We start from the raw sequence: 20640 nt of genomic DNA on the forward strand, positions 1-20640 counted from the left end.
TTTTGTGTAATAAGGTAGTACTAAAGTAATTCTGCTCACCTGATACTTTTGCATGCTCTGTGGCATTTTTGTATGGAAACTTTCAAGGGCACTTGCATAATTATCTGGGATATCAGGATACTGAGTAGGATACTGTAAGAAGATGATTTGTCACATTTTATAAAAAGGAAACATTTAATTAAAACTTAATTCTAAAGTTAACATGCACACAGGCACACACCTCCCCATACACAATAACAGTGGTACCTTGGGTTACATATGCTTCAGGTTACAGACTCTGCTAACCCACAAATAGTACCTCGGGTTAAGAACTTTGCTTCAGGATGAGAACAGAAATTGTGCTCCGACAGCGCAGCAGCAGCAGGAGGCCCCATTAGCTAAAGTGGTGCTTCAGGGTAAGAGCAGTTTCAGGTTAAGAACGGATCTCCGGAATGAATTAAGTACTTAACCCGAGATACCACTGTAAATGTAATTCAGTTAAATAAGTTTTTGAATGTTTAAAAATAAACTATACCATGCTCCTTGCAAAAAGGGACAGAATCCAAAAATAAGGATATGTGCAAGCATGTGTGGAAGAATAGTGGGTCTCCTCTTTTTATAGGCACCTCATGGTTCACTATGAGAAGAGGATGTCAGACTTAGAGGGACCTTTGGTCTGATCTAGTAGCAGAGCCATAGAGACATAACCTGGGGCAAAACATAGTCTCAAGACTTCCCCTTCCTCCAAATGCTATCAGAAGCAAATGCAGCATGGAATATAAACAAACCAAATGCATTATATAGTTTAGTGAATTCCAGGCTCAACATCTATTACATTCACCTTCCAACATCTAGAAATTATAATTATAAATAAAAATACTCCCAAGACAAGAACTAGGCAGATTGGGACGCAGCTTCTAAAATAACTTGGTAGGCTGCTCTCCCTGAGACTGCTCCCTTCAATTCCACCCAGAAATGGAACTGGATTATGCAGGCATGCAGGCATGGAAATGTCATTTACCCAACACTTTGGCTTTAAATGGTTTATGAATCAGGCTGGTCACATATAGCTGCAAAACAGGGATCAATACAAATCAAAATTACCATTATCTTCAGTGACTGCAACACCTCCAAGTAGAATTTGAAGATGAAACTAGCAATGAGAGTTCTTCTGTACTCCACTTTACCACCTGGAGCTGAACTTGGGAGAATAATTTCTTTGAGGACCGCTCTGCAAGCTTCATCCAGCATCTGCCCATCCCAAGGTCTGGAAAAATAAGTAGTTATATATACTCAGTAAGCAGGCAAACTAAACAGTAGCTTTATATCTACTATTAGAACAACAGTAGTTGTATCCTTACTATTCATTTCCTATAGGATCACAGCTCTAAATGCACAGGACTGTATTCAGCATAGCACATTGGTACAATCTCCCCATCTCCCTAAATCTGTCTGTGGGGTGGGTTTCACTCAACCCCACAGAACAGATTTGGAGACAGAGCAAAGCATACATGGGAGGAAAAATCGCCTTACACTAGCACAAAAATAGTGCCCAGAGTTTTGATTATGAAGTTTTTATTCCAACGGGTTATCTCAGTAAAATACAAATTAGATTCTTAATGGGGGAAAGTCTTAAAACATGTATTCTGCAGCACATTGTTATTGTACATCAAGGAAACAAAGCAGATTCACTATTCCAATGGGGATTGATATTTTGGTGTGCCTTAGTTATGAGTATCTTCCTCTGCTATGAAGTAAGTGGATCTGATTTCTGTATTTTGGTTAAAGAAGATGTGCACAATATACAGCTTACAAAAAGGACCCCCATACCAAGGTGTTCCTGTTTAAAACTGTACGAACTCCAGTTTAATTTTTTAAAGACCTATGTAGTTAGCCCTCCTGACTACTGTTGTAAATTTGGAGGTCAGAACAATCGTAGAGGGCTAGAATCAAGGAGTCAGGCTGCATATGTTTTTCAACTCTTTTAATGACTGTTTCTTCGGTTCCATTTCAAAATAAGACTAGACTAGAATAAGTATAGCCTGTCCACCAAATCTAGTTAACGCAAACAGTGACAACTTCATTAACAAAGGATGGTATTCAACTGTTTTATTCAGTGCAGACCCACTGAAATCAATGAACTTGACTAAGTTAGGACCATTTATTTCCATGACTCTACCCTAAGAGCACAGGAAGTAATGGCATATGCTAACTTATATGCACAGATGTAAATTTAGAAATACAGAAGTACCTCGGGTTACATTCGCTTCAGGTTACATACGCTTCAGGTTACAGACTTCGCTAACCCAGAAAAAGTGCTTCAGGTTAAGAACTTTGCTTCAGGATGAGAACAGAAATTGTGCTCTGGCGGCGTGGCAGCAGCAGGAGGCCCCATTAGCTAAAGTGGTGCTTCAGGTTAAGAACAGTTTCAGGTTAAGAACAGACCTCCGGAATGAATTAAGTACTTAACCTGAGGTACCACTGTAGCTGCTAAGATACTCAAGGCAACTGACAATCATTAAACATTGCATGCATGCATCATATTTTTTAAAAAATACATCATAAATTTAAAATGCTTAAAATATGCAGAAAATACAAAATAATTTCACAAGAGGGCAGAACTTGTTTAACTCTTGGTACTGAACTGCTTGCCCACTTGTGACTTTGTGTGATCAAAGACGAACAGAATGGAAAAGTAAAGATAGTTCCATTGTGTTGATGAATCCAAAAGGAATTCTGAAGAACAGTAAGGTCTGAAATATTCTTACAACCTATTTTATATAAACAGTAATTTGTCCATTTAATTGCTGCATTTTGAGCATTTATCCGGCAACAATATGATTTTAGGATTTGAGAACTCACAGCTTATCTATTTCCTCTTCCTTAGGAAATTGCTACCATTGGGGTGAGCTTTCAGTCTAAAAGGTGTCAATGCTACAGGAAATCATATAGTACCTTCCAATGAGCGCCTGGCATGTTTGCTTGGCGGCAACTGTAGTGAAGCCAACACCTCCGTAACAGATGCGCAAGTCCCTAATGATGTTGCAGTCTTCTTCAAAGGCAACCCTCATCCCTGCTGTAACAATAGGTAAAGCATTTTCCCGTCTCGGAGCTTGTCGAAACGCTGCGACAAACTCACCCTGGAAAGGGATAGGAATCAGAATAAAAAAGAGAGATTAGTTGGGCTACAACATTTTGAAATGCCACCTTTTATTACAGGACATTCCACAGCAGCACTCACAACTTGACCATTGAAAACTGGGAGAAAGGTTTTTCCTAATTTCTCCCCTGGATCGTATTCAAATCTAAGTTTAAAAGGCTGTATTCCTCTTATAGCGGTTGCAGACTGCCTTTGTGCCTTAGATTAAATTTGGAGGCTACTGCTATATATTCTATATACATGCAGTTTGATTCCTATTTTTCACAGCAAGCTGAATAGAGTATGGGGAGAGCAGGGTCCGCACTACAGATGGTTCAAAGCCCTGGAGCTCCTGAAGCAAGAGGCATAGCCTCTGGGCAAGGATTGGCAGTCCCATTAAGAAAGCACTTTGCCCTTGCGGTCCCCATTTACAACTGTTCACGTATTTATGAATGTATCATGCTCCAGTCCCAAACCAATCTGAATGTGGCAAAAACACTGACATTTGCCAAAATATGCACGTTGTGGATTGTCATTTAACATTTTTTTTTATAATTACCAATCTTAAAGGAAAAGGAAAGACCACTGACCTTCCTGGAATGTGGGATTTTAACAGACACTAGGATCTCCTCTGGTTCCAGGGTATTGTTTCCAAGTCCATCAGCAAAAAGGTCACTGAAAGGAATCTGTCGCAGCCTCCCTAACAGAGAACATTAACATCCATACAAATTGAAAATAAATACTAAGCACTGTAAAGAGATCACAGAGTGATCATTTTGGCTTGGCTGACATGGAAAATTCTGGACTAGCTATGCATGTAGGTTGCAGGAACTCAAAGCAATTCTGTTGGCTTTCTTGCTTAGGTGCCAGGAGCGATCACTTTCTCTTCACCCCCCTATAATTATTAAAGAAGTGTGCCAGAGCAAAGTCGGAATGCTTTTGGGAGTCTCACACGTTTGCATTTTAATATATCTACCTAAACTTGTAAGGGTGCAAGGATGTTACACAGTAAGGGCCATAGCTCAGTAGTAGAGCATCTGCTTTGCTTGCAGAAGGCCCCAGATTCTGTCTCTGGCACCTCCTGGTAGAGCTGCAAATGACCCCTGTCCAAACCCTGAAGAGTCACTGCCTGTCAGTATTAGCAACACTGAGCTAGCTGGACCAATGTCCTAATTCCGTATAAGGCCACTTCCAACGTTCCACAAACTGCTTTGCAAAGAACATATGCAAACAACCAGAAACAGGTGTGCATACTTGCCATACAAGTCTTCTCATCATAACAGAAGTGTGCCTTGCCCATGAGATTTTGCACAGTGGAGTTTGTAGTTTGGATTTGATATCCCACTTTATCACTACCCGAAGGAGTCTCAAAGCGGCTCACAATCTCCTTTCTCTTCCTCCCCCACAACAAACATTCTGTGAGGTGAGTGGGGCTGAGAGACTTCAGAGAAGTGTGACTGGCCCAAGGTCACCCAGCAGCTGCATGTGGAGGAGCGGGGACGCGAACTCGGTTCCCCAGATTACGAGTCTACCGCTCTTAACCACTACACCACACTGGCTCTCCAACTAAGCCTGGTTTGTAAGATAGCATACTGCGCCTTTCTTAATGTAACATACAAAGCATTGCTGTGCCAAACTACACATTGCATTAAATGGGCCTTCACAGTTGTGTGCACCACAACCGCAGGAGACCCTGATTCAGGTTAGGACTACAGGTGGAGGGGTCCCACCCCCGTCCCCTGCCATGATGTGGTCCTGATGAAAATCACCTCTCTTGTCCACAAAAGCTGCTATTTACCCTAAAAAGAAAGCTGATGTGGGCATCAAAAACATGCCCTTAGTAGGATAAGCAGGCAGCAGGAAACTCAGCTAGTGAATGAATGAATTTATCAAAGGCCTTAGAGTGAAATACAGTGGAACCTTGGGTTACGTACTGTCCTCCTTACAAATGCTTTGGGTAACGAGCTCCGCTAACCTGGAAGTAGATGCTCCTAGTAGCAAACTTTGCCCCGGGATGTGAGCGGAAGTCATGTGCCAGCGGCGCGGCGGCAGCAGGAGGCCCCATTAGTGAAAGCGCGCCTCGGGTTAAGAACGGACCTCTGGAATGAATTAAGTTCGTAACCAGAGGTACCACTGTAATAGGATCTTCATTCCAATCCTTACTGTGATATTTGCTTATTTGTAAAAAGAATACACTGGCACCTTAGAGTTCCTTATTGAGAAAGGGTTTAGAGTGAAAAGAACAAAAATATGATGAAGGCTGCAACTCCATACAAATTCACCTGGGGAAAGTCCCATTGAATTCAATGGGCCTGACTTCTGAGTAGACATGTATAGGATTGCGCTACACAGCTTACACTCCCCGTGCCAATTAAAAAAAGAAAGAAATATCCTCACAAGCAACTATCATAGCCACAGCCTTATCCCTAGCTCCCTCAAGGGCACAGGCCTGCAGCTGGCTTCCCAGGGACCTACAATGTGTTCCAAATACATAACAGAGATTTGGAAGGTTTGGATAATACAGAGTGTGATGGAAAACTAAGAATGCATTTGGTCCTACCTTGCGATGCCACATTGAGGATACAGTTGCTAACTGCTAGAATGGGATTGATGTCAGATGTTGAACTTCTGCTTATGATATTTCCTCCAAAGGACTAAAAACAAAAAGAGGGGAGGAAAAATGCAGTTTCGACACACAAAAACGAAACACTTACAATATCAACGTTAACAAATTAAACTGGAAAATATTTGTTTCTCAGTTAACAGTAATCCAAGGTAAAATTTGTAAAAATGTTTCAATTAAGGAAACATACAGCCACGTTTCGGATCTGCTGTCCACCCAGAGTTTTTAATTGTTGCAAAAGAGCAGAGAATATCTTGGTTTTCTCTGCTGAAAGTTTTGAGACCGCATCTGTCAGGATGTTTTTCACTGCAGTCAGGCTACACGCAGCTCCTAGAATTAGTCCTGAAAAGAGTAAAACGCAGGAGTAAAACACATGCTGGAACTGCTTTTTCAGAGCTCATCAAGGGGAAAAAATAATTGTTTAATGGAGCACAGTGTGCACTTTCAAACTGATCCCACTGCTCTTAAAACTGCTAGTGGGGCCCAAAGATAGAAAAGAAAGTTTACTGACCATCTTCTGTGCGTTCCACAACATACAGATCCAATATTCTAGTGGGCGAGATGATAAGTGGATGAAATACACCTTTAAATTTCATATCAGGTCCTAAAGGACAGAAGATAACAGTGAAAATGAGGAGGAAGGGGAATGTTGCTTGACTGCAATTTAAACCTTTGAAAATATTTGTTTGTAAAAATTGTGAGCCGCTTTTCCTACTCACAGATGGGATATGAAGTACTCTAAAGGTAGTAACAATCTAGAGAATGTTTTAAAAGTATAGTGGTACCTTGGGTTAAGAACTTAATTCGTTCTGGAGGTCTGTTCTTAACCTGAAACTGTTCTTAACCTGAAGCATCACTTTAGCTAATGGGGCCTCCCGCCGCCGCCGCCCAATTTCTGTTCTCATCCTGAAGCAAAGTTCTTAACCCGAGGTAATATTTCTGGGTTAGCGGAGTATGTAACCTGAAGCGTATGTAACCTGAAGCGTATGTAACCCGAGGTACCACTGTAGAGAAAATCCAATAACATAAAAATGCTGCACTTTAAAATATGCCACCATAAGTTTAAAATGTACCACAGTAATCAGAGAGTAAACTTACTGCTGGTAAAAAAGTGTTGTGTATGTATAGGTGTGGGTGTATTCTGGGCCAAACAGAATTTCCTTGGCAGAGTATTTTAAATTAAAAGCTGTCCCCACGGGAAAAAATCCCACCATGTGAGTTCGTAGATTTGATCACTGCAAATGAAGGGCCACAAAGCAAGGCTCCTTTGGGGATCTCAAGGTGCGCAGTGATACATATACTGGTATTACAGTAACAGGATATACCGAAATTCTACAGAAAGAATAAATCACAGCAGCTCCATGAAACCATGGCCTACAGACAGATGATGATGATAATAATAATAATAATAATAATAATAATAATAATAATAATAATAATAATAATAATTTATTTATATCCCGCCCTCCCCAGCCGAACCAGGCTCAGGGCGGCTAACAACAATAAAATAATACAACATTCTAAAATAATTTCATTCTAAAATTAATTCAAATCAAATTAATGGCAACCATTGGGCTAGAGTTCTGTGAAGATTGGCAAAGGAGGGAGTCAGGCTGTGCTCTGGCCAAAGTCTCGCAGGGCCCTAGTCTCTTGTGACAGAGCATTCCCCCAGATCGGAGCCACAGCCGGAAAAGCCCTGGCTCTGGTTGAGGCCAGCCTAACCTCTCTGTGGCCTGGGAACTCCAAGATGTTTTTGTTTGAAGACCGTAAGTTCCTCTGTGGGACATACCAGGAGAGGCGGTCCCATAGGTACGAGGGTCCTAGGCCGTATAGGGCTTTAAAGGTTAAAACCAGCACCTTAAACCTGATCCTGTACTCCACTGGGAGCCAGTGCAGCTGGTATAGCACCGGGTGAATGTGATCTCGCAGCGAGGACCCCGTAAGGAGTCTTGCTGCAGCATTCTGTACCCGCTGGAGTTTCTGGGTCAGTCTCAAGGACAGCCCCACATAGAACGAGTTACAATAATTCAGTCTGGAGGTGACCGTCGCGTGGATCACAGTGGCTAGGTCAGGGTGAGAGAGGTAAGGAGCCAACTGCTTAGCTTGGCGGAGATGAAAAAATGCCGCCTTTGTTATAGCTGCAATCTGCGCCTCCATGGAAAGGGAGGTGTCGAAGATTACACCCTAACTTTAACCAGGAGCTGACTTTCAATAGCTCATAGTGGGGGAGCTGCTCCTTTATGTATGGAATCTACATACCCACAGCAGTATTGCCCACTACAAGAGGTGCCTGGGGGTGCTTGGCTTTCAGTTCCAGAAGTTCATTTAGATTTACAGGAGAAATCCACGCAGTCCTTTCTCCACGGTAAACAAGGGTTTGTGGTGTCTGATCTTCAGCCATTTTCTGTAGGGAAAACAGTATCAGATTCAGAGGTTTGATATGCTTTGGAGTGCGTTTGAACTGCACTGACCTTGCCCCTCTCCTTCCCAGGACACTACAGCAACATGGATGGTGGGAGGTCAGTTAAGCGCTGCTGCCCTACCACACTGGTAGCCTTAGTACAAATTTTAGGTATGGGGAGTTGTAGATAAGCTATTGGATGGCAAACCCCAACGTTGGCAAAGCGTTTGGCCAGCTGCTCCAACTCAGGTCAAACGGATGGTTCACCAGTTGCTAAGTTCAGCCTAACTTCAGAAGCTTTATATTAGTAAGGCATTCTACAATCAGGGCACACAGTAAAGCTATCAGGGCTGGTTGCGGATAGAATCAAATGTCCCCAAAGGCCTGTAAACACCATCTTGGTAGTCAATATAACTAATTGATGTGAAATCACACATGATTTTCTGTTTGTTTTGAAGCTCTGAAACCTTAGTTTTGGTTCAGTTAGTTGGGAGAGGGGAGACTCCTCACTCTGCCTGCTGGTCAGCCACCCCCATATCTGAGAGATGGATGGAAGTGGGGAACAGGTCTCTAAGCCAGGGATGGTTAATTGGGCTGTTGCTGCCAGCTTACATAGCTTGCTTTTTGTATAAGTAACTCATATACAAATGGCCCGTCATGGACAATGCCATGGTGTTTGCCCCTACAACATCTGCCCTGAGGTGCGGTGGCAAGGAACCTTGCATTGCACTGCTGCAAGTCTCTTGATTTATTTAAAGCCCTAGAGCTGATCGCTCTGGCCTTCTGTGCATCTTTCTTTGGAATCCCTGCAACAGGGTCCTGCGGGGCGTCAGGCAAACTTTCGCCCTAGTCTGTATTTGGACCCGTGGGACAGAACAAGATTGCTTCTTCACAAATTCAGTGTTCGCGACTCACCCAGTAGCCCAAATATCACCACATTAAAATGATAGTGGAAATTGGCTCTAAGCTGTAAGACAGCATGCTGTATGTATGCTAATTCTTCTTACTATGAGTTCTGGAGGAAATATTAGTTCTTGGGTGGGATCCAATGGCTGGAATTCTTCTGCAGAAAATAGTGCTGTACAAATCTTAAAAAGAGAAAGACAGTACAACATGTGTGAATTTCCATTGAAATCAACAAGAGTGTGTATTTTCAAAACTGAATATTAAGTTGGGTAGATTTCAGACTTTGCCCCGAAGAACTGGCATTTATCACTGTGACTGTGTTATGCTATCATCTCATATTGTTATTGGCCTTTATTACCATAAGGCTATCATCTCATATTAGGGTGGCTATGGTTCATTCAATTATACAGTGGCAGGAAAAAGTGCTATGGGTCTTTGCCTATTCCATCTACTTACTTTCTCTGGCTCTTGGGTTTAACCTGAATCATTCTCTTCCACGTGAACAGTGGCCTTTGTTTAGCCCAGTCCACCTGAGAAGCTCGTGAAGAGGCTAACAATTGCTGCAGCTTAGCTACATGGCTCTAACAAGCCTTTTTTGTGTTCTTATACCAATAATTAAGGAACTTTCACCACTGTAACTAGGCCTAGTTTCACTTCCTGTGTTTTCTGACAGATGTACGAAAAAGCACATGAACCTGATCTTTGGAGAGTTTGTAAGTAAACCATTTAACTTACCAAATTTGTAGTCTTTTTCTATGATGGGGAAGAGAGCAACTATGGAAGGGACTCACAAGGGCATATTTTAAAGGTCTAACAACATGTATTTCCCCGCTTTGCTGCATATTTTGTGATTTTCAATCTCTGCTGGGGTTCTGTCTCCAAATACTACCTGCCCCGAACGTGAATCTTGGCATCCAGGAATTCTCTTTTTATACTGATTTTGTTCTTGCCACCAACAATTGTTACAATCAAACAAACAAAAATAGGAAAGGGGGAGTGTGTTAATCAAATAACTTACCTTTTTTTCATTAGTTGGTGAAGGTAAATAATCTTTTTGATTCAAGCAACAATCCCCAGAAACTTTATTTTGGCAACAAGAGGATTCCTAAATACAAAATTCAGTAAAGAGAAATATGGATATTAGCAAAAAGTGGAATGGCTTCCATTAATCCAAAAAGGCCTTAGACTGAATTTTTATTTTAGCTAATAATGGAACTGCCCCTCCAAATTGTATTCATGTATCTATGTATATATTAATAGTTCTGCAACTGAATTGCCAGAAACAATTTTGGTATTGGGCATGGAATTCAGCCCCAGAACCACCTCAATTCTCTTTTCTTTTTATAAAGAAAAAAGAAAAGGCACAATACATTTTCAGTTAAACAGTCAATGGGAGCAATTTAAGCATGTACAATGAAACCACTAAAAGAGAGGGTCAGAACCATGTGTGAATCCCAGGTTGAATTCAAAAGCAAGACTTTCTTGAAGTGTAATGCTGGGAGCCCCTCCATTGTAGCCTCAAGGTTGCATATATGTGTAAATATGCCTTATGTCATATGTCATAAAGACCCCACAGTCTACACTGTGCCTAATTTCCAAAAGGAAACATGGATCCAGGGTAAGTGCCTGGAACCCATGGAATCTTGCACCACTAGGAAATTGGGGAGGCATGTAACAATGCATTCGTTTTATAATCAGCAATCCATCTCATAGTTGTGCATGGCCTTTTTTCTGTAGATCATAGGAAGCTGTGTCAGATCATCGTTCCATCTTAGAACACTACTCTACACTAATTGGCAGCATCTCTCCAGGATTTTGAACAAGAGTCCTTCCTAGCGCAACCTAGCAATGCTGAAGATTAAACCCGATACCTTCTGCATAAAATGCAAATGCTTTACCACTAAGCTATGCCCTTTATCCCAAAATCTGTGAATGCAGAATTACGTCACAGAGAGCAATACCAAATGGAAATAAGAGAACCAGATGAACAGACCACCTCTCTCTCTCTCTCTCTCTCTCTCTCTCTCTCTCTCTCTCTCTCACACACACACACACACACACACACACACCCTTACCTTACAAAAGGTTTTACAACAGTCAATAATAGGTCTGTAACCTGTGCAGCGACATAAATTACCTAATTAAACAATAAAACAGATAAGGTTATTTCTTCAAGATAAGAAGACCCAAACAAATGTAGTTTTTTTGAAAAAATATCACTATTTCTATGTACTTAACAGATTTTTATGCTACCCTTAAAAAAACCATCTACAGGGCAACTTACACATGAAACAGCAGAAATGAAATGTTGAGATTTTTTTTAAATATCCAATATAAATACAAGTTAAGAAGCAGCGGATAAAAGCAGCATAAAACAATTCAGAGTTTAAAATTATCTTCGAACTATCTACCAGCGAGAGCTTCCATCATTTCATCCGACGTGGGTTCCATCTGGTTGCGCAGCAAAGAGTAGATCGACATCACCATTCCAGGGGTGCAGAAACCACACTGAGACCCATGACTTTTAGCAATCCGTTCCTGGGACAATGGAAAACCTGCTGCAGGATTACCACATTCTCTTATTCAGATATTTTAAATGAAAGCCTGCTCATGATTCATGCAGGAGCTGAACCTGAAATGTTATAAAGGTCACCATAGCTTGGCTTATTGCTTATGGGACCTGCATGTGTTGCTGCGACAGCACATGAGTCGATTGCTGTTGTAAAACAGGAGTAGGCAATGTGGTACCTTCCAGACCTTGTTGGACTACAGCTCCCATCATTCTTGACTACTGGCCAAGCTGGCCTGGGCTAATAGGAGTTGGGAGTTCCAGTGATATCTGGAAGGCACCATGTTAGCTTTGTTTATTCTAAAACAGGGAGCCAACAAGTGGCCTCAAGTGGCAGATGCAGTGGGAAAAAGCAGAAAGCTCAGGAGTGCTTGCACATGAGAGTAGTCCTGTCTGAAACTTAGGGCTTGATTACTTATAGTTTGCCACATCAGACCCAAGAATCCCCTCAAGGCAGCCTACAACATCAGAAGAGCAATTTGAAACAGGCAACAAGAGTTTAAATCCCACATTAAAAAATAACAACCCCATAATAAAATCACAAAGCAAGAGCTAAAATACAAAGATCGTGGTCGTCCACCATTGGTCTTAGGAAAGCCCCTGGGCATGGTTTGAGGGGGAAGATTGCAGCCACCTTACTGAGTTTAAGTAGGTCAGGTCAGAGCCTGTAGAGCAGGCTGCCTGGAGAAACTTTATGTGCGCTGCCTTGAGCTTCATGTTGGAAAAAACGTGAGCCTGATTAAACAAAATTAAAGTAAAATAAAACAAAAACATTTTTACCCATCTCTCGAAGGACAAAAAGTTCAGCCACAAGTTATTTTAAATTAGCAAAATGACCATGATGTATGTATGTGTGTGCACATGCGTGTACACAGGCATGCACTCTCAGGGGAGACTTGTATATTGTGAGGATCTCTCATTGGTATGTTTGCCTTCACTGCAACATTGTAATAAAACACAATGTTTTCTTTTTCTTCGTGAATGAATGGCTGGAGCTTCTGTATATTCTGGACAAGAGTAACCTGCAAAGCTGGATGTTTTTCTGGATTGGTGCCATGGACTGATGTATTAAAATGTACTTAGCTATGATACAACTGGAATGGCTGTAGCCATTTTCACATGTGCATGTGCTCTAACAGTGGCGTAGCGTGGGTTGTCAGCACCCGGGGCCAGGCAAGTAATTTGCACCCCCTAACCCGTGGATTTGCGCCCCCTAACCCATGGATTTGCGCCCCCTAACCTGTGGATTTGCCCTAACCCCAGATGTTGCGCCCGGTGCGGCCGGCCCCCCCTGCACCCCCCACGCTACGCCACTGTGCTCTAATAGTCTGGATGCAGGCTTCAACTGCACCATACTCGGCCCTCTGCAACCGTGTTCATGAATTGGACAGTTCCCAATAAATATTCACAGCACTGCTGGTTGCTGAAATGTACTAGGAGTAAATAAAAAATCTCCCACAAGTTACAGCATGCATTTACCTGAACTGGATGAATCCTGGTTTCTGTATTTCCAATTCCTTCTACAGTGATGACTGCACTGCCATGCAATGAACATATGGGAATCAAGCATGCATTGGCTGAATAATGACTTGGATTGTAAAGGAAAATATGTTTAGCATTTATTATAAGTATATTATTTGCCTCTATTATTTGTGTGCATTATAATTACAAATATATTTAAAATTAAACACTTAGTTTAAAAGGTAAAGGGGACCCGACTCTGGGGTTGCGACGCTCATCTCGCTTTATTGGCCGAGGGAGCCGGCGGACAGCTTCCGGGTCATGTGGCCAGCATGACTAAGCCGCTTCTGCCAAACCAGAGCAGCGCACGGAAACGCCATTTACCTTCCCGCTGGAGCGGTACCTATTTATCTACTTGCACTTTGACATGCTTTCGAACTGCTAGGTTGGTAGGAGCAGGGACCGAGCAACGGGAGCTCACCCTGTTGCGGGGATTCGAACCACCGACCTTCTGATTGGCAAGTCCTAGGCTCTGTGGTTTAACCCACAGAGCCACACGTGTCCCTCAAACACTTAGGTTGGAACTGCCTAAAATTGTCACCGCCTGTATTTTTGCACTGAGCTACTGTAGCTCAATTGTTTTTGGGTTTGTTTGTTTTGTATTATACTTCTGTCACTTTCCCATAAACATCCTCCAGCATAATACGGAAAAGTAGTATGTAAAGATCACTGAAGCTGAAATTGACGATCACCTATATAGAGTCATGAGCATTCACTTTCCATTGACAATACTGGCCTGGGCTGATGGGAGTTGGGAGCCCAATGGAACCTGGAGGGCTACAGGTTTCAAGTCCCTGACATGGAGATCATGGCACAGCTATAAACATACTTAACCAACAATATTCCTCATCTGAGGAAGACGGTTGCAATGTGCAGTTTACCAGTCTCTTGGCTCAAAAGGATACACAATCTTCTTAGCGACAGGCTCATATCTTGAGATCATCACAGTGCATGCACCACATCCGCCTCCACCACAGCCATACTTGGTACCTGTAAGACGGACTGAAAAAGCTGCAGTTAAGGACGAAATGTTTCGTGCTGGAGCACAACTACACAAATTTTCTGTCTGCTTTAACCTGGAACACCACTGCTCCTGGGACAAACTTGTCTTACCCCATCCACATATAACAAGGCATGGACAGGGACCCATTGATCCTCCAGATGTTCTTGGACTACACAACACTCATCAGCCCTGAACACTGGCCATGCTGGCTGGTGCTGATGTGACTTGTAGTCCACCAACATCCTGAGGGTCACAGTTCCCCCATCCTTGTCCTATGGCAATACACATTAAAAGGTGCAAGCACATTATCTGGGAACCCTTATGGATATGAAGGGAGGTTGCTTGAAAAAATGGGGGCAATAGCCAGTTATGGTAACTATCCAAAGTTGGGATGTGGGACTCAGTAGGATTGTAGTCAGCAGCGAGGGATTTTGGTGTTCTCTATTTTCCCACTACTAGAGCAGAATAAATAACACAATAAAAGTAATTATTTCATTTGCGCAACTGCATAATTTAGCTTTATTTCGTGCAGGAATTCTGCCTTGAAGCAGAATTTTAAAAATCCAGATTACATACATACCCACCCATAGATTATTTCAAGATTAGAAGCCTGGGGGAACACTCTCAGATTGCAATACTAACCTTTACTAGGCTTAAACAGGGTACTGTATCTGTTTTGGGTTAGTTGATTGCACTTTTATTTCACCATTCCTCCCAGAAGCTCAGGGTGTCATATGACCCAGTCCTAATGCTATTCTTGTAACAAACTTGCCACATAGTCTAGGTTGAGAGATGATGACCATTCTAAAGAAACCCACTGAGATTCATGGGTTACTTTTGTGACAAGCAGAAGTTTGTGTTTTCCAAACTAAGGATGTAATAGCATGCACTTACTTGGAAGTAAGCGTCACTGATCTAAGAAAAACTTACTGCAGAGTAAGCACGCATTTCATTGGACTGCAAGGTTTTCAAACTGTGTTGGAGATGGGGACCATCACTCCTGAAAACAAGCGTTTCCAAAGTGATGATTCAATGGATTCCTCCCTCAAGTTTATTCTGGGAAAGTCAGTGCTAAAGAGTTAAATGAGGTACAATTAAAATAATAGAAGTGCAAAAGTTGATTTGTTGCAGGAAAGATTATCAGTAGGCTACAAACTAATGAGGGCTACAGAACAAAAAGAAGCAATTCCATTTTCATAGCAGAGGCTTATATGTTGTTTGAAATCATTAATCCAAGCATAAAAGCCAAGCATATCATCAGACTTAAGAAAATGACCAGCAGTCCAAAATGGGTGCAACCTCTCCAGCACTAAAAACAAAAGGAAAGTTTATGTTAAATAACACTGGCCTTCCTAGTATAAACCGTGCATAATTTGAAGACATCTAAATTAATTTGAAGTGATTGAGCAATGTTATAACATGGAAATTTTCACATTTATATAACTGACAAAAATTCTGAAGGCACTTTAAATTACTACTTCTTTTCAAGATGCACATTGCTCAGTGCTTCATGTTCTTGACTTTTGATACAGAAAGGACTTCATGTAATACACAAAGCATCCTCCCTCCATTTCCTTTCTGTGTTTATTGTGTGGTTCACAGGCTGGTTACAAACTAGCCACAAAACTTTACAGTCAGTCAGTACAAAACCGCATAAATTTAATGCCACATCAACAACTGAATTAAGCCAAAGAACTGGGATACAAAATTATCTAAATGCATGTAGAGTAATCTTCCATTATTCTTTCAAGCTGCCAAATGCTAGACCCTCGGAAAACTGAATTAACCCTCATTTTCTCCCCCTCCCCTTTTAAATATGGTAGTACAAAACATTCAGGCAGATGAAGTTGACCGTGTCCAAATGAAGCTAGTTCCAGTAGCCCTGTGCAGCCAATGCAACAGTCCGAGGTGAATATGTTTTGCTCACTTGTCTCATGCCTTCAAGGCATGACCTTTGTGTTTATTACAGCTGTGTGCACAAGGTGCTCAGAGTTCCAGATCATGTCTCCATGTTCTGCCTGTAAGCACAGAGAATGGCGTGTTATTTGGCACATGTGATGTGGGGAAGCAAAATTACTTGGTATAGCGCCGTTCCCTTCACATGCATTGGAACATGTGACAAGAATTCCTGCGTTGGCTAGACTCTCTAACCACTAGAATGTCTTTTACATGTGAACATTCAACAACGCCAATAGATCTTCCCTTGGGGGAGAAAGCAGCACCAGGGAGGGGGATTCTGAGCCCCCAAACAGCCAGGGAGGAAGAGGTTAACCACCCCCTTCCTCAGCCCTGCTTTGGAAAGCAAATATGCAGACTTCTTTCCCTGAGCCTGAATTTTGGTTTTAAAAAAGCAAGCACTGGGAGGCTCAATGACAGATCTGTTTGGTGTGTGAGAAGAAGTGCGAAAGAGTGAGAAAGAACAGGAGATGAGCAAAAAACGGGGTAGAAACAGTTGACTTGATTCTGGGCTTCCACAAGCGAAGGAAGGATACGTATCTTCCTTAGATAAGGCAGCAATGTCTGCTCAGGGTCAGCATTCTTCTCCACTATCTGCAGAGGGGGGGGGAGGGGTGAAAACCAGATAGTCATACCCACAGCACACATTTAAAGCACTACTGTACCACATTTAATAGGTGTGGCTACCCCAAAAGAATCCTGGGAACTGTAGTTTAGTTAAGGCTTCTGGGAAATGTAGGTATAGGTAGGCTCAGGTCTGGACCAAGGTTGGAGAACCTATAGCGCTCCTGATGTTGCTGAACTACAACTCCCATAAGTCCCAAGAAGCACCATCAATGGGTCAGGGATTATGTGAATTGTAGTTCAGTGTCAAAGGTTCCCTGACACAGGGGATAGGTTTTTTGTTTTTGTTTTGTTTTCCATAAAAAGGTAAAGGTCCAGTCCAGTCCAGTCGTGGCCGACTCTGGGGTTGCGGCGCTCATCTCGCTTTATTGGCCGAGGGAGCTGGTGTACAGCTTCCGGGTCATGTGGCCAGCAGGACTAAGCCGCTTCTGGTGAACCAGAGCAGCGCACGGAAAAGCCGTTTACCTTCCCGCCGGAGCGGTACCTATTTATCTACTTGCACTTTTACATGCTTTCGAACTGCTAGGTGGGCAGGAGCAGGGACAGAGCAACGGGAGCTCACCCCGTCATGGGGATTCGAACCGCCGACCTTCTGATCAGCAAGTCCTAGGCTCTGTGGTTTAACCCACAGCACCACCCACATCCCTTTTTTCCCATAGTGGGTAGCTAAGCTGCTTTTTAAATTTTTGTAAAGGAAATCAGATGAGTAGGGATGGCTTGAGAGAACAGCATTGCCAGTGAGGAAACACTTTTAAAAATCAAGAAGGGCCTTTTAAAAAACGAAATTAAAATGACAAAGTTGATAAAATGGAAGGAAGATATAGAGGTGAAACTAATATCAAGGAGCACTATCCAAGAATGCACTTGAAACTTAAGAGCTGCTGGATCACGCCAATGGCCCATCTAGGTCACAGTGGCTGACCACATGCCCGTGGGAAGTCTGCAATCTGAACAAGAGAACAACAGCACTCTCCCCTCCCAAGAGTCCAAAAATCTGGGATTTAGTCCAAAAATCTGGGATTCCGAGGCAGCGGAGGTGTAACATTTATTTATTTATTGCACGCCTATCAGCCAGTATGTTAAAAGTCTCCGTATGTTTAAAAAAATCTAAATGCCCTTGTTTGTTTCCAGTTAGTAAATATGCACACCCTTGGCACTGTGAGTTTATTGCACTGGAGAACAGGGGAGGGGGGTGAATTTCCTGCAATATTCCAACACTCGAAAGGATATTTGTACAGTATAGCTATACCCTACAAATTATAGTCTGGCCTTTTATAAATAGGATTGACTGCCGAGTTTTGACTCGCTTTTCTTAATATCAACGAGACTCTTAAGATGCGCGCTTGCTTAGCAGTAACTCCTACCGTAGCCAGAGGAATTCACTTCTGAGCAAAGGTGTCTAGTTTCAACCTGCAAAGCACGTGAAATGCAGACCTTCCAGGGTTTTAACGTAATTTGCCGCTGTGTTTTTCCCTAGGGCCGCAGGCAAGGAAGCAATTCTGCAGTTTGGGTTAATACGCAGAATGCAAACGTCTTGTTAGAAGAGGGGTAAAGGGGGTCTATCTACTATACTGGGACCCTCTGATCGGAAGCAGAGGGCAGTACAGTACAGGCAGTTTCCTTTTGCTACACTTCAAGCTGCACCGTCAGAGCAGGAAATACCCCCAAGCAGCTGTTCCTGCGTCCTCGGGAAGCTCGATTCCCACTTACCCTTTTGCCGTTCACGTAGAAAATCAGATCGTCTGGAGCCCTTTCTGCTCGTTCTGTTGCTGGGACAGACATCGCAGCACAGAGGGATAGCAACTGAGCGAGGAAACAGGAGCAGCAGGTCGTGAAGGAGAGTAAGGACTGATCGTGAATTCAACAACATGAAACATGAGTGCGAGGCGTGGCTTTGAGGCTTCAGCCTTAGAGGGGGGCGTGTAGGACATTTTTCTCTTGCAGAGGAAAAGTTTTTTGGACGCCGCTTAGCCATAGCATCCCCGATCTTCCAGTTATCCCGGTGCAGAACACTTCGTTTCGTTCCTGTAATTTAATTCCTAACAACGCTTCTCCTTAACTCTGGATGTGGGACGACATCGTCTTTGCCTTTTCACAGTAACGAGGGGAAAGCACTGGATAAACGCATGCTTCGTAGCACTTCCTTGCTAATTAGTTGCATGCCCCAATCCTCCTCCAAATTACAGCCTGATAAATTCAGCCATCCAAGAAGCCTCATGCAATTCTATCTGGGATATGATATTCTTAATATCTGTCTTCAAGATAGTGGGTGATATTCAACTTTTGTCATCCTACAGTAGACCCAATGAAACCCACAGACTTAAATTATGTTAACTGAAGGCCAACCCACACTAAGTTTTTTAAAACCAGTATGATCACGAGCAACGCATGTGATGATACTCACTCCCAGGTGTGATATGGCTGACCCCTTAATTCTACTATTTCTCGGACTAGTTTATGCTGATTTATTGGTTACTGTGTTTTGCTATCACCCCTTCATCACATGTGCGCTGCTCCTCTTAACGTGCCTTCTCTGTGTTTCTCAGCCACTTTCACACACATCTCTTCCCTACTCCACCCAGGACTGTATATTTCTCTGGACAAATTAAGATGGTGCATGGATGGGTATCCCCAGCTATGTGGTTTCCAGTATGTCCAACTGCCCTGCCATCAAAGTTTTTTGTTTTCTAAAATAAGTTTAACGGGACAGGAGATCTAGGGTCTGGCAGAAAAGGCTCAGGGCTCAAGCCCCCAGGCTACCTAGAAACAACATTCCTGCCATACAGCCATTCATTTCCATGTGTATATTCATGTTGGGCACTGGCTCAATCACTGCAGGCCACAGCTTTTCCCATGGTAAAAAGCTCACTGGGAGCATTCCTGGGCTGGGGGAAATTAAAAGCAAAGCTTTCTCAGAAAACAAGTGTGTTATGAACACCTATTGCATAGTGCCTGAAACATCAGTATGATAAGCACTACATTTTCCTCCTGATCCCCATGTTATTTTGAGACACTTAAGGCACACTTTTTGGCCTTCTTATTCCTCTGTTGTTGTTGTTGTTTTTGTTTTTTTGTGGCACTGTGGTCTAAACCACTGAGCCTCTTGGGCTTGCTGATCAGAAGGTCGGCGGTTTGAATCCTCGCGACGGGGTGAGCTCCCGTTGCTCGGTCCAAGCTCCTGCCAACCTAGCAGTTCAAAAGCACGCCAAAAAGTGCAAGCAGATAAATAGATACCGCTCCGGCGGGAAGGTAAACGGCGTTTCCGTGCACTGCTCTAGTTTCAGTGTTCCGTTGCGCCAGAAGCAGCTTAGTCATGCTGACCACATGACCTGGAAAAACTGTCTGCGGACAAACGCCGGCTCCCTCAGCCTGTAAAGTGAGATGAGCGCCGCAATCCCAGAGTTGTCTGCGACTGGACTTAACTGTCAGTGGTCCTTTACCTAGTGGCACCTGCTATTATGTAGGGGACAGGAATACAGGATTATTTATACTTGATGATGATGATGATGATGATTTTATTATTTATACCGTTGTTGTTGTTGTTGTTGTTATGGTACATGGGGAGAGCCCTTAATATTAAGATAATGTTTCAAATGAATTGGAAGCACAGCGAATCACAGGAGTGATTAGAAAACAGGGTTAATTAAATGTAAAGACAAAATTAGAGAATATGAAATTGACCACCCTGGTTCCTCCATTATTGTCACATTTTATTTATACACTTTTCGGTGGCTAAGTATTTCTCCAGGTAGAAGGTTCTTTGAGTATTTTCTCATTGTCGTGGAGGGTGGACATATTGTGTGAGAAGCCAAAAATGTTCTTGCTAATTGTGCCATATCCAAATATTGTTAATGCTGGGGAAAACGTTGAATGGATATTAAATGTACATTGCTGTCAATGTAGGTTTCACATTTCTTGA

General features: G+C 42.7%; 1 protein-coding gene across 2 annotated transcripts in view; it reads right to left on the reverse strand.

Moving 5' to 3' along the window:
* The window catches only part of LOC114607791 (aldehyde oxidase), a 54057-nt gene extending 35460 nt beyond the window's left edge, over window positions 1-18597 (reverse strand). Inside the window, exons 1-16 of one of the 2 annotated variants that reach the window (XM_028751269.2) lie at window positions 18432-18597; window positions 16634-16691; window positions 14044-14140; window positions 13097-13205; window positions 11460-11586; window positions 11124-11185; window positions 10067-10153; window positions 9150-9230; window positions 8001-8145; window positions 6253-6345; window positions 5932-6083; window positions 5679-5772; window positions 3709-3818; window positions 2935-3119; window positions 1084-1246; window positions 40-132 (exon numbers count right to left, since the gene is read on the reverse strand). In XM_028751269.2, coding sequence (XP_028607102.2) covers window positions 40-132; window positions 1084-1246; window positions 2935-3119; window positions 3709-3818; window positions 5679-5772; window positions 5932-6083; window positions 6253-6345; window positions 8001-8145; window positions 9150-9230; window positions 10067-10153; window positions 11124-11185; window positions 11460-11586; window positions 13097-13205; window positions 14044-14140; window positions 16634-16691; window positions 18432-18503 — 1728 coding nt within the window. In that variant the 5' untranslated portion in view covers window positions 18504-18597. Of the gene's footprint in view, window positions 1-39; window positions 133-1083; window positions 1247-2934; window positions 3120-3708; window positions 3819-5678; window positions 5773-5931; window positions 6084-6252; window positions 6346-8000; window positions 8146-9149; window positions 9231-10066; window positions 10154-11123; window positions 11186-11459; window positions 11587-13096; window positions 13206-14043; window positions 14141-16633; window positions 16692-18427 lie in introns of both variants that reach the window. The other variant, XM_077917643.1, reaches the window with a different exon arrangement.
* Window positions 18598-20640: the final 2043 nt, after the last annotated feature.

Source organism: Podarcis muralis, chromosome 1 (assembly GCF_964188315.1).
Source record: "Podarcis muralis chromosome 1, rPodMur119.hap1.1, whole genome shotgun sequence".
NCBI lineage: Eukaryota > Metazoa > Chordata > Lepidosauria > Squamata > Lacertidae > Podarcis > Podarcis muralis.